The 13,345-nt window shown below is 42.3% G+C and overlaps 2 protein-coding genes across 3 annotated transcripts; both read left to right on the plus strand.

Moving 5' to 3' along the window:
• Window positions 1-2,155: 2,155 nt before the first annotated feature.
• Window positions 2,156-6,763, plus strand: LOC115672056 (uncharacterized). 2 transcript variants are annotated; one of them, XR_008816257.1, is made up of 6 exons: window positions 2,156-2,560; window positions 3,606-3,762; window positions 3,978-4,028; window positions 4,156-4,248; window positions 5,232-5,405; window positions 6,403-6,763. XR_008816257.1 is itself a non-coding variant. In XM_030593813.2 (5 exons), the coding sequence occupies exons 1-5, from the start codon at window positions 2,466-2,468 to the stop codon at window positions 5,301-5,303; spliced, it is 468 nt and encodes a 155-aa protein (XP_030449673.2). In that variant the 5' UTR covers window positions 2,157-2,465; the 3' UTR covers window positions 5,304-5,430. The 2 variants fall into 2 exon arrangements, 1 of the variants encoding a protein (XP_030449673.2); XM_030593813.2 differs by lacking the exon at window positions 6,403-6,763 and having other exon boundaries at window positions 2,157-2,560; window positions 5,232-5,430.
• Window positions 6,764-8,611: 1,848 nt separating this feature from the next.
• On the plus strand, window positions 8,612-12,074 carry LOC115671911 (remorin 4.1). Its single transcript, XM_030593596.2, has 4 exons — window positions 8,612-9,241; window positions 9,672-10,630; window positions 10,803-10,884; window positions 11,741-12,074. Exons 2-4 carry the CDS (start codon window positions 9,840-9,842, stop codon window positions 11,948-11,950), a joined length of 1,083 nt encoding a protein of 360 aa, XP_030449456.1. The 5' UTR covers window positions 8,612-9,241; window positions 9,672-9,839; the 3' UTR covers window positions 11,951-12,074.
• The last annotated feature ends 1,271 nt before the right edge of the window (window positions 12,075-13,345 follow it).

Raw genomic sequence — 13,345 nt, forward strand, 5'->3', positions numbered from 1 at the left:
TTGAACAGATCACCAGCAATCATTGTACCTGACTTGGAAGAAAGTCGGTGAAACTTTGTCTTCCAAGAGTGGGAGTGCTTCTAAGCTTTGAGGTCTTTGACATGGTAGCGAATATGTTTCAAAACCAGTCGATTTTCGTTCCATGTTACAATCTCCTGGTTGGCTAGCAAGTGATCATTTCAGGCAAGTGCACATTAATTCATTCGCTGCTCTTTTGAAGTCAAGCTATGAGAATCTGTGCCTCCATCATGACATGGTTGCTATGTGATTCTTTCTGATGGGAAAGTAGAATTTCACACTTACGGAGAGAAATGCTTCTGGTTTAAGCTGCATTTTTAGTCTCGGGATGGATCACAATCTATTGCCTCCAGTAACATTTTGCCATTATTCCAAGGACCAAGAAAGTGGAACAGATGTAGGGGTCATTTAACCTCTTGATGGTGTGATCAATTTAGCCGACCCCACTTAGTGGCAGCTGGCTTCTCTAGTGGGATAAGGCTTAGTTTGGTGGTGCAAATGCATGATACTGCTTAAAATAATGGAGAGAATCAGGGGTTCGTGGAGTAATTAAACAAGTCACCAATCACCGAGCATCATGTGTTTTGTCGGCTTGTGTCTTAAAGGAGGAAAGGAAGTTTGCCAAATGAGCTTCTTGAATTTGTTTTCACCGCAATCCATTGATTGATGACACTTCGGCTCAACATTTGGTAAGACGAGGAACTACACTCCCTTATTGTTTCTTCTTCTAGATGGCAGCAGCGAAGGATCATATGTGCAAGCTTGCCTCCATCTGCCTAACAAGATGCTAGCGGCAAATTTGCTAATAGGACGGATGATTTGAGTAGTTATTTATTATATTCAAGAGGTAAAATTCTACTGTAATGACTATGAATGCTCTTCTGATCACTTTGCACTGGGGATGGATCTGGACAGATCCTCATCCTTGGCTTTTAGAGTCCAAAAATGTGTAACATGCGTAACTTCGGTATCCATGGAAAATGTTTTGCACGACGAAGGACCTGTACCTAATCAATCGGCTATGTATGCACGGTCACTTAACCCTGCTTTGCCTCAGGACGTACTCCTAGTCCTCATCCTGATTATTGTTAGCCTCTTACAGCAGTCCTACTAGAGGGTGGTCCGATCACTCTGTAGAAATCGCAATGTTTCTAACAAGTTTCTAGGTTCTGATGTGGACCTCACGAGATCTATGGAGTGAAATAATCTGTTTAGGGGTAAAGATTGTGCGGTAATTGCTTTGTTCATGAAAAGAGAAGTTGGCCCGTTGCAATTTCAAGGCTATAGATTGATAGGTAGACAGTCACCCACGGTGGAAACTCGAGCATTTCCAATCCAAAAGAAAAAGGGCGGGACATTTGGGAAGCAAGTACCTAACACCTCTAGTTAAATGGTGTTCCACTGCTAACCAATGACCAAATGGAAAAGTTTAATTTGACCACGTTCTTCGTCAGTTTCTCTTCATTCGTTATGTGGTCTTAGGAACTGAAAATTTTAGAGAGAAGGAAAGGCATAATTTGTTATTTCTTTTCTTCTTTATGGGTGAACTTCATGATTTTTCGTTGCTAAGAGTGCGACAAGGATGGAAGGACCTGCAGACCAGAGAGTTTTTTTTTTTTCCTTTGATAACCGAATTTCTGAAATGATGTGATCGAGATGAATTCTGGATTAGTATCACGGCATTCTTTTCATTCTTGAAAATGGATCATATCATGCCACGTCCCCTTCTTATGGAGCCCCGTAATCTCATCTCTTTGCTAGTTCAGTACACCAAGAACCGGAATTGAGAAGAAAGACTACAGAAACTACTGGTTAGTGTGCTAGTTATTCAAGGAGGCAACTTGTTGGTTGTTGGCGAGAGTCGCCTAAGTTTGCCATCTCGCCATCTCAATATTGGCGGGAGGGGGTGGCCATGCCCTCACCCCTCCGATCTCTCTCAAAATTGACTTTCTGAACTGAAACCTGTTTAGAGAATTTGGTTAACATAGAAAAGAATCGACATCTTTGGTTTTATTTCCGTAAAAATCGAGAATATATTTAATCCTATTAAATGAAACGATGTAAAAAGCGGTGTCGTATATGCACTCGATACATGATCACGCGAGTCTCCCGTGGCCCGCGCACGGCTGGGATAAGCGGGGCCGTGCTGCATGCAAGCATTTTCTCGCACGCATTCACGCCAAGGAGTAGGAGGGGAACCCGCCAGAAATCGTTGGAAAGATTCCGCGAAACGGAATTTTCGTCGATGCCTTTAATTCTCTACTACACTTCACGAGACCCAGAAAGAACGCAACAACCGCCCCAGAACCGCGACGTTCCTCTCTACCGCCCCGCCGCCCCCCGCTCCGCTCGAGCGCCAAGACCCATTTTTCTTCTTCGATACGGAAACTCCCAGCCGGAGGCCGCGACGTGGACGAGCTCACTGGTCCTCCGCCGCCGCCTCGCCGATGTCTTCTTCATCGTCGATCCTCATGAATTATCCCCTCGCTTCCGCTCTGGTCGCGTTCGCGATCTCTCAGTTCACTAAGCTCTTCCTCTCCTGGTACTTTCGCTCTCGCTTTCTCTTGATTTCGAGTCATTGCGCTTGTGTTTGGGTTTGTGCCGTTACGTTTTCCATCCGAGCAACGTGGTGAGAATGAGAACTTTGCGTCGCATTGTATTTCTCGCGAATTGTTTTAACTGCGTGATTGGTTGCCGCGAGACTAATATTGGCACATATTTGGAATGCCAAGGCCTGAGGTTGCGTCAGGGATTAGTATCTAGATGTTGATTCTCTTTGAAATGATTATCTTTTCAGTATACGATTTGCTCGATGATGATCCCGCTCTCACTGATTGCTCTCCCCAGAACGCTTTCCTTCTGTTATTACAACCTCTGGTTTTCGCTTGTTTATTCGCGCTTTTGAGTCACTTGTGAGCTCGCGAAAGAGAGAAGGACAATCTTAAAAGCACAGAGTAGTTTTGCCGTAAGAATTTTTATCACGATTGTCACCTCTGAGAATAGTTTGCTTTTTGGTTGCTGTGCAGCTGTGTCGCATAATGAGCACTTATCTCACAAGGTTTCTCATTCATTTGGACCCTTAATCTGCTTTCTATGCTTTTCGCCCAAAACTGCGTACCGGCTTGTTCATCGGTTGAGGCCTGCCGGACTTGTAGAGATGTGATTTGCTGTTTGGGTGAAATGGTTTTGAGTCTGAAAAATTGGTTTGGTGTTGGTGGAGTCATGTCTACTTAGATCGGTTAGGTTAGTGGTTTGGGAGTTTTTTTCGTTTCGACAGAGAATTGGACCATTACCATGTGAAATAAAGGGCAAATAGTTTCTTTAAATGATCGGATGAGAAAGATATCTGATCAAACCGTGCAGAAGACTTGTGTTTGGGAATGTAGCTTTATGCTTCAGAGGAGCAGAACAATTTCTAAAGTTTGTTTAGACATTTGGTTTATTGTGGTTTTATCCGATTCCTTGAAAATTTCTAGTTTGAAATATGAGGTGTTAGATTAATCCTGGAAATTCTACACATGCTATTAACTTGTGTGGATGAGTAGTATAACCTGATTTCTGAGTCTTAAGCTTTCATAGACGCACAGGTATAAAGAGAGACGACTGGATCCCAGGCAACTCGTTGCATCAGGTGGAATGCCATCATCTCACTCTGCAACTGTCACTGCCCTAGCTGTGGCCACTGGATTTCAAGAAGGCCTGGGAGGATCACAGTTTGCAATCGCACTAATCTTAGCATGCATCGTAAGGCTCAGAATTTCTCTGTCACGTGATAATAGGAAAAGTGAGGATACTTTGCATTTCATGCGGAAAGTATGATTGAGCATGTCATACTATGCTTTTCCGGGCATTGTCTAATGGCTTAGCTATCGAAGTGAAAAAAAGAAGAAGTAAAAGATGTCTAATTTATTGTTGTGATACAAATGTGAAAGATTTCTAATGTAGAAATCTGGTTGCAGGTGATGTATGATGCAACTGGCGTAAGATTGCATGCGGGTCGTCAAGCAGAGGTGCACTATGCTACTCCTTTGTTCTCTTTTGCAAACTGGCCAGCCACTCCCTTTAAGTTCTGTCTTTTGGTTTGGGCTTGTAAGTTTGTAAAATCTTCTGTTTTCAACCTTTAGTGGCTTGATGTAGGTTTTAAATCAAATCGTGTATGGACTTCCTGCCGAACATCCTCTGGCTGAGAGCAGGCCATTACGCGAACTCTTAGGCCATACACCTCCTCAGGTGCTCTTTACAACATTTTCTTATCTTCTGTATGGCATATTATCATCTATTTTACCCGTTTTTTCTTAGTGAGACATGAATTGTTTGATCAAGTTGTTTTTCAATTCACATCTAGCTGAGTAATTTATTGCTCAATTGTTGGTTTTGGTGGATTTGCATACAAGATTGACACTTCACGGTAAAAGCAATACCTTTTTTTCATCATGATCCAGTTGACAAACTTCTACAATTAATTAAATGCATGTAGATAAGAACCATACATGAGATTTTCTTGTCATATGGCTTCTACTCTACTTGTGAGCACTTATATGGTCGTGGAGGATGCCTATATTATGCTAAGAAGTTGGTGAGATTCGGAATATACCATGTTGGAAGTTCTACTAGATGTAAAGGTAGTCGTAGAATTTTTTGAATGTCCTGGTGTTGGCGAAAGAAGTTGAAAGTCCTGGTAAGTGTACCAATAAGGCCTGAGAAAATCAATATGAGAGTGCCTATAATTAAATGGTCTAAGCATAGCTCATTTATATAAAATGATTGGTCTTGGTTCTTTTTATGCGCGAGTTCTGCAGAACTTGGGACATTCAGAACAGAAAAATAGCATTTCAGAGCATGAGGCCCTTGCATGCAGCCTGGCTATCATGTGCCTGTGATCATGAGCTCTGGGTCACAATTCAACAACCTTGTTGGTCTCATGCTCACCACTATACATACGTAGACAATACTCATTCCTTCATTCACACACATATCTATGCATATTTAACATACATGTACATTTACGTACACATATACATGTTCTCGTTTTACTTAAAACTCCAATTACTTACTTTTCCCCCTAATTTTGGGGGTAAGCTGCTTCAGATCTATTTATACTTTAGTAATGTGCGAAGCATATGATTATGCTGCACATCTTTGCCTCAAGAGCAATTGTTATCAGTTATCCTCTGAGGAAAAGTTGGTTTACCGTCGCGAAATGAATCTTATAGGTTATTGCTGGCGGATTGCTTGGGATTGTCACAGCAGCTGTTGGTCATTTGATCATTGTTACTTTTAGCTGAAATTGATACAGAGGTAGAATTGCGGGAGTTCATTCTCGCATGTGGTTATCCTGTAAAGCCCCATTGATCGGTTCAGACTCAGTGACAAAGACTTGCGGATAGGTGATAGTGAATATTTTTTTCCGGCTTCATGGGTAACACTCAATCAGAGAAAGGGAACCTCATCACTTTTTAAAAAAAATGCTCGGTATATCTAATATACGGGATCTCGGAAATGAAAACTCTAATACGTTTGGTAGTTGGGATAAAATTCAGGATATGATAAATTTTATCCTATCCTGTGTTTGATGTTTGCCCAAGATAGAATAAAGTCGGATATATAAGGGATATAGCCCTGATAAAATTATCCCATGGGGGAGGCGGGATAAAGGTGGATAGGATTTTTAATATTCATAATATAAAAGTTAATTTTGTCGAATAAAAAACTTGTTAAATTAATAAAATTAAAATAATATTTGAATATGAATAATATATGAATTTCAATGTAAAAAATTCAAAATAACAAAAAATAACAATAATTTCGTTTTTTATTTATTCTTATTTTTATTTATAGATTCAAAATTTCTTTATATCTTGCGATATAAATTTCATGTATAAATCAATACTAATGTATTTATATTTATTACGTATTTTAGGTATATTAGTATAGCTTACTATTTAATAAAAATTTATTAGAGAATGATGGAAGGGGAAAAAAGAAATAAAAAAACAAAATAATTAGAAAAGAGAGGGAAAAATAATAAAAAATAAGCAAATAAAAATGAAGTAGGTAAGAGTGTCGAGGGAAAGATTTTTATAATCTCTGTTTATGCAATTCTTGGGTTCATTTACACTAATATGACGTTTATAACAAATAATGAATATGGTAAAATGTGAAAATATTTAGCTTTATTTCTGTGATTCACCAAACAATAGATATGATACAACAAATCTCTTAGATTTTAAATCCTATCATATTCAATCTTATCTTAATTAGAAATTCAGTCGATCAAATGCAGCCCAATGGTTAATAGTTGGGCCCCCGGGATCCATTGGGATCTTCATGTTGGTTCAATCATTACTCAGTGATGGAGGCATACTTGCATCTTCTTCTTTTTAGGTTAAGCACACTGTTGACATCGACCAGACGGGACCTAAGAACAATTTCGCCCCAGGACAAGTCTCAGTCGCGGGTGGGTCCGGTTGCTCTGAGGGAGCCAACACGGCTGCATGTGATTTTATTGCCCCAACAGTTTTCTTCTTCATTTCTATTCAATCCACTGCGATCACTCGCTGTCCAATTCGTACCTCCATGTCATATACAGTCCAAGGAGTGAAGTGAGAGCGTCCAAACTTGGTCATCAGTCGACCCCATTTTTGTACCAACTAGACGGGCCCTCGCCCTCGTCCACGTGATTGGTTCAGAGTCCCCTCATCGACATTCCGATCCCCACATCCACCCAGGCCCCACGCCCGACTCCCCCCGGATCTCCCGCCGTCCGCTCGTCCACCCTGCCCTGCTCGACTCCTCGAGCTAGGGGTGTCAATGGTTCGGTTCGGTTCGGATTTTTACGAAAACCGAACCGAACCGAACCGTTTGAATGTGTGCTTGCTCCGTACCAAAAGGCCACACGAACCGGATATGATCCGAACCAAAAACGCGATTCAGTTCGGTTCTTTTCGGTTCGGATCGGATCGATTTTCGGTTTTCCTTCTTGTTTTTTCTGCGCTTCTTCCCTTCGCACCCTCCACTTCCCGACCCAGCCCGGTGACATGGCCACGTTGTCCTCGAGCTCGCCGTCGCCCTCCGCCGCAGCCGCTAGCTTCCCCAAGTACAAGAGGCGGTGGTGGCCGAGAAGTCCGATGCGGCTTGCCGAGGCTGCTGCCGCCGCCACTCCTCTTCTTCTTCTTCATCGCAGCTCTGGCTCTCTGCAAGAAGCACCTGCAATTCCTCTTGCCGTACTCGCTCAACCACTCGTTGAAGCTCCCGACCACCCTTCTTCTTCAAGTTAAAGGGTGTGAGGAGAGAGATTGCAGAGACGTGAGGGGCAGAAACAGGAGGGATCATGTGAAGTGATGGGGGCGAAACATCTCTTTAAAAGATCAAAGCCAAGAAGCTTGCTGCAGCTGAAGAAGAGAGCGAAACAGTGCCTTTTGCTCTTTCTCTCTCCTTGGGATGCTGAATTATTGCAGAGGGAGAGAGAGATGGTCTGTGGCGTCGCTATCAGAAGGAGACGCAGAGAGAGAAAAGTGAGTGGGAAGAGAGAGAAAAGGGAGAGAAAGTTGCGGTTCAGAATCATGAACAGTGAGTGAGGAGAGAGGGTGTACGTGAAGGGAAGAAAATAAAAAAGAAACCGAAATTCGATCCGATCCGATCCGAACTTATCCGAACCAAACCGAATAATCAACTAACCGAATTTTCTTACTTATTATCCGAACTGACATCCGAACCGAACCGAAAATTCATGAATTTTCGGATCGGTTCGGTTCGGTTTCGGTTTCGGTTCGGTTTTCGGTTCGGTTTCTGACACCCCTACCTCGAGCCAACATTGGGCGCGCTAGGTATGTACGATATCCGTGCGACGCAATTTCTAGATTAGCTGGATCTCACACGATCGTCACCTTACGTGATTTCATAGTTACAAATGGGGTTCTCATATGAGAGAACTACTCGCTCTCCACCAATGATGCGAGGAAAACCGACTCTAATGGCTTAATTCAATGGGATATGATAGACACAATCATCCACGACATGATGACAAATCCACATCAACAAAGTAATGAGGCTTTTTTTTAGACAAAGAAAAGTTTGAGGCAGATTTGGACTGAATCTAAAACTTGGGTTTTTTTTAAATTAAAAAAAGTTTTTTGGGGTGAATTTGTTATTGTCCCTAATTTTCATATTCTAGAACGATTTTATTTTGGAGAATTTCAATAAATTTTATTGGGTTGGATTTTGTCATCGAAGTGAAAATGCGACGTCGATCTGTACCTATTGCCCAATTACTTTGTTAATGTGGATTTGTTATCGACGTGGAAGTGCCATGTCAAGTTGGGATTGGATTATGTGATATATTTTTAAAAATAAATTGAAAATTGCTGATTTTTTTTTACACAAAACAAAATTCGGGGCATATTTGGGATTGAACTTAAAGCTTGGGGTTTTTTCTGATAAAAAAAAAGTTCGGGGCAAATTTGGGATTTAACCTAAAATTTGAGGTTTTTTTCGAGATAAAAAAAAGTTCGGGGCAAATGTGGACTTTGATATAAAGTTTGGGGTTTTCGTGGGATTTCACCCCCGTTTTTTTTATGGGACTTAGTACGGTTCTTGAAAATTATCGATATTTTATCGACTCGATACAGTAAAAGGAAGTTCGCAATGCGCAGTACCCTTTAACCAGTTACCGTTACAAGGACAACCGAACCGTTTCAGTGAGATGAAACTCACTCTCCGGTCTCTGGGGAGCAGCGCCGAGCAGAGAGAGAGAGAGAGAGAGAGAGAGAATTGATGCGCTGCCTCAGATTCCGTCGAACGAGTGAGAAAAAAGTTGCAGAACTCGGCAGTGAGTTGCATGTTACCTGTACAATGTACATGGCATAAATCCCAGCTTTATTAAATTCTGCTGTTTCCCAGGTAAATACTTATTTTAATGGGACTGTCATCGCTTTCTCTTTAGTTTCCTTGTGCTACTGCCAAGCGCTTGTCCGTTTGGTTCTGTCACGCATCAAGGACCATGCAAATGCGAGCATGTGTGGTGCAATTACTTAAATAATGTGTGGTGGATCTCGACTTCATCGTCCCCTCGTAGCTCAGCGAGTCCCCGAAACAATCCATGCTTGTCAAGGGGTTTCTCGTTCTCTGGCCAAAAAAGGGAAAAGCTCATCTGCCATTTCTGCTCTTCTGAAGCCGCATTTTGCTCTTCGTTTAAAGATCTGTATTCTCATTGTGATTTAAGCAGGTACTAAACCTCTCTCTCTCTCTCTCTCTCTGGGAATTGAATGATTGGTGGGGGGGTTGGGGATTTCGAAACTTGAAGATATTTGCCTTCTCTTCTTCTAGAGGATAAATCTGAAGTGGGTCCCTTCCAACAGCAATGGAAACTTCATATCTTGTTGTGTGGGTTGGGGGGGTTGCTTGCCGTCGCATGCTATCGTTGATGCTCATCTGGTTTTTCAGTTTCTAGCGGTTTGTGCTTAAGCAGCTTGCAAGAGGCAAATCACCTGCTTTCTCAATTTGTCCTCTTGACAAGATACTTCTGATTTTGCCTTTTCTTTTAAGTCGTTTCTTCACCTTCTCCCTCGTGATCCGTTGAAGTTTGTCACGTCATGTTCAAATGCGAGGCCAAGCTCTTGTAGTTACCAAGAAATGTGAATTGTTCTGGCTTTCAGGGTGCAGAAGAGTTGATGAATCTTGTACAAGCTCCTTCAATGCAGATCTGATCTTGACCAGCACGATAAATGTGAAGGATCCCAGGTGGATATAACTCAGAGCTATAAGTAAACATCTGATCTACTGAGAGAGAGAGAGAGAGAGAGAGAGAGAGAGAGAGAGAGAGAATGAAATCTCCTGTAGAAGATAAGAGCTGCTACAGTCAGGGACCAACGCCGGAGATCTCAAATGGTAGTTCCATGGGCTTCGAGTTTCACCGGGCGAATGGAACCAATCGAGCTTCCCATCATCATCGGACCGCTCTAGGCAAACCGACCCCGTCCAAATGGGATGATGCGCAGAAATGGCTGGTCGGGATTTCAAGAGTGGGAGGAGACAAGAACCAATCGAAAACCAAACCGAGAAACTCCAACGCTGACGACCGGAGATTGATTGCCCCGGTCCCGCCCGAGCAGGAATATCCCAGCGATGAGGATGAATGCGAGTTAGAGCAAAATGGAGGCATGGACCATGGAATGGCAGGTCACTATGAAGTGGAGACGAAGAAGGTGGAGTGCGATGAGTCCATCTGGCGGATCAATAAGCCGGTGCAGAATTGCACGCCAGCTGTACGATCAGTATGCGTGAGGGACATGGGGACTGATATGACCCCGATCGCGAGCCAGGAGCCATCCAGGACCGCTACTCCAATCAGAGCCACAACTCCTGCCGCTCGAAGCCCCATCAATTCGGGATCTTCTACTCCCGTCAGGTGTCAACATGGGGTTGCGTCGATGGAAGGCAGAGGTGGGGTCGCTCCTTCTGCGAACGGTCCACGCGTGATCGGTGCCCGTATGCAAGGTGCGCGTGCTTGTGAGCTGACTGGGAACATAAGTTTGGATCAGGCAAAGAAGTTGAGTCCTCTGGAATCGCGAGCAGTGGCTTGGGACGAGGCGGAGCGCGCCAAGTACATGGCCAGGTGATTCTAGTCAGAGAGACCCTGGTTTGGCACTAGCTAACTGTATTTTAGACATGAAAATGTCCTAACGCTTTTCTAGTTGAGGATTGAGCAGTGTCTCACTATTGTCTCGGGCATTGCCGGACTCGGAAATCAAAAGATGATTAATTTTTGGTATCATTCCTGCTTGTAGGTATAAGCGCGAGGAGGTAAAGATACAAGCCTGGGAAAATCACGAGAAAAGGAAAGCTGAAATGCAAATGAAAAAGATGGAGGTACCATTCTTTGGCTGTTATAATTATCCACATTGACAGATTGTTCTTCTGGCAGCGACACCGAATAGCTATCCTCCTACTATCCATCGAGAAATTGATGCTAGAAATATGCTGATTCCCTGGGTTTGTGTGATTGATGAATCTAATAGTATTGCCTTGTTCTGGCTGGGCTCCTGAAATCATTCTGTGAGTATAGTGGGAACACTGCTATGTCGAGCGTTTTTTACTGTTATCAGTTCCAAACCATGAGAGACTTGAAGGAATACTTCACTTAACTGTGTCCGAGGAAAGTGTTGAAGAAAACACGGCATTTGTGCGCGCCTCCTTCGTCATGGTTTCTTTCGCAGCTTCTGATGCGTAGAAAGGGCTTGTCTCATCTGCCCTGCACATCGGGAGTGCTCAATGACAACCATCGAACTGCACCATACTTCTGGTCCCACCCTTAGTTACTCGAGTCACCATCACAGTAGAACTCTCTCCAAATCAACAAGTAGTGATTCTGGGAGGGCTTTGAGTAGCTTGAATTCATGGAAATTGCTCGGACATTTCTTTGCGATCGAACAGTGGACTTTTCTTCCATGATTTTAGGACCAAAGCAAAAGGAAAGCCCAGAGAAAAGGGAAGAGCAAATAGGTTTCATATATCAATCTCTATGTGTATCTCCGAAATACATGACTTGATGTAGCATGGTTAGATGGCTCGTTTTGAATCTTAGATCCATTATTCAGGGTTTGAAGATATACGTACTGTGCAGTTGATGTCTCTCTCCGAAACATCATACATTTTGCAGATACCCCACGGAACACGACATGCATCTCTAGAACAGCATTTCTGATTCCTGTTGCTCCTTCTCCAGGTCAAGGCCGAGAGATTGAAAGCCCGCGCGCAGGAGAAACTAGCAAACAAACTCGCTTCCACGATGAGAATAGCGGAAGAGAAGCGAGCAAATGCGGAGGCTAAGCTGAATGAGAAAGCCGTGAGGACGTTGGAGACGGCAGACTACATAAGGAGGACTGGTCACTTGCCCTCTTCGTTCTCGCTCAAGCTTCCTTCCTTTTGCTGGTAGAGCTTTAGCAATGTATCTACGTCCTAAAATTTTTTCCAAAAGAGAAATGGTTATTTGCACGTCTCATTAGTTTATGCGAAACTTCATGGATTCAAGATTAGAGTAATGGTGATTGTTCCTGTCATCCGTCTTGTGGAAGCAATATGCATAATTCGATATGGAGGTAGAATTGACAGCAAACGAAGAAGATGAAGGTTAGTGTGGACGGTTTGACATAATTCTTCCTTTTCACAAGTGGTTTGATCATGGGGTTGATTGATATGTGATGATAGGGTTGCCGTACTATATCGTACAATTAATTCAATACGCTGAGTTAGTATTTTAACGGCGAAAGCGAAAGTCAATTTGTGTTAATACAGATTTTAATAAAGTTGGGTATCGTATAATATGAGTAATTATAGTTTGAAAAGATTGATCAAACTAACTAAATCAATGACGATTGGTCCTACGTGTCGATATTAAATATTTTTTTTTAATTTTTAATTTTCATTTAAATCTCCACGTCCACAGAGTTAGTGAAGGTAAACTTGTCCCAACTAAGATGTATATAATTTTACATCACCTTGTGGTAAAAAAAAAAAATTTCACTTTTGGACGGTTTTCAAGCGGCCGGGATGATGTCCAATTGTCCATTAGCAGGAGCTTCTAATTATTTTTTCATTTGAATTAATTTCCCATGTCATGATATAATATAAATAATGCATTTAGCCTTGATAATAATAGTGACTAGTCACGCAAAAATAGCTACAGTTTTGGTTCAATTGTTTTTAATTTACTTTGAATTTGCGAATTCTCTAAATAATAGAACTAAAGCCAATCAATCATCATGTCAACCACATTGGTTCCCTTGATAATTACTCTCAAGCTCTCTATCTATTTCTAGGGTTGTGCAAAATGGACTGCCCAAACTCAGAATCACCTAGACCAGACCGAACTGGCCGATTGGGTTTGATTTCCGGGAGTGTCGGTCCGGTTCCCAATTTAAAGGAGGAATCATACCAACTACATATACTTTTTTATATTGTTTTTTTATTTTCTCAAAGAAATCGATAAAATGTAAACTAAACCATAAATGAACTTTATTGACATAAATTCATTAACAAAAATTAATAAAATGTGAACTAAACCCTAAGTGACCGGTTCCATTAGACCGGACTTGACTAATCGGTCCGGTCACCAATTCTCAATTTTGGGAACCAGTCATCCCGGACCGGGAACCAATCACCCTCTATCTATTTCTATCCCCTCCCAAAAAAGATATCGATTTATTGGAATTTATGCTTTTTCCCCTTACGCGCAGGCCCATAAATGAAATCTCACTCGCCCGTCCCGTAATTATCGCCGACTTTACCCGCCATCAATTAATTCCCGCTCCTCCCAACCGCTTTTCTTAAC

This window comes from Syzygium oleosum, unplaced genomic scaffold (assembly GCF_021117445.2).
Source record: "Syzygium oleosum isolate NSW1041296 unplaced genomic scaffold, Sole_v2.1 Sole_v2.03, whole genome shotgun sequence".
Taxonomy (NCBI): domain Eukaryota; kingdom Viridiplantae; phylum Streptophyta; class Magnoliopsida; order Myrtales; family Myrtaceae; genus Syzygium; species Syzygium oleosum.

Excerpts from the sequence above, each read along its gene's own strand:
- LOC115672056 (XM_030593813.2), top strand. The coding sequence starts at position 2,466 with ATGTCTTCTTCATCGTCGATCCTCATGAATTATCCCCTCGCTTCCGCT. Across the intron at positions 3,763-3,977 it reads CACTAATCTTAGCATGCATC|GTGATGTATGATGCAACTGG; the intron begins GTAAGGCTCAGA and ends ATCTGGTTGCAG. Across the intron at positions 4,029-4,155 it reads ATGCGGGTCGTCAAGCAGAG|GTTTTAAATCAAATCGTGTA; the intron begins GTGCACTATGCT and ends GGCTTGATGTAG.
- LOC115671911 (XM_030593596.2), top strand. The coding sequence starts at position 9,840 with ATGAAATCTCCTGTAGAAGATAAGAGCTGCTACAGTCAGGGACCAACG. Across the intron at positions 10,631-10,802 it reads CGCGCCAAGTACATGGCCAG|GTATAAGCGCGAGGAGGTAA; the intron begins GTGATTCTAGTC and ends TCCTGCTTGTAG. Across the intron at positions 10,885-11,740 it reads TGCAAATGAAAAAGATGGAG|GTCAAGGCCGAGAGATTGAA; the intron begins GTACCATTCTTT and ends CTCCTTCTCCAG.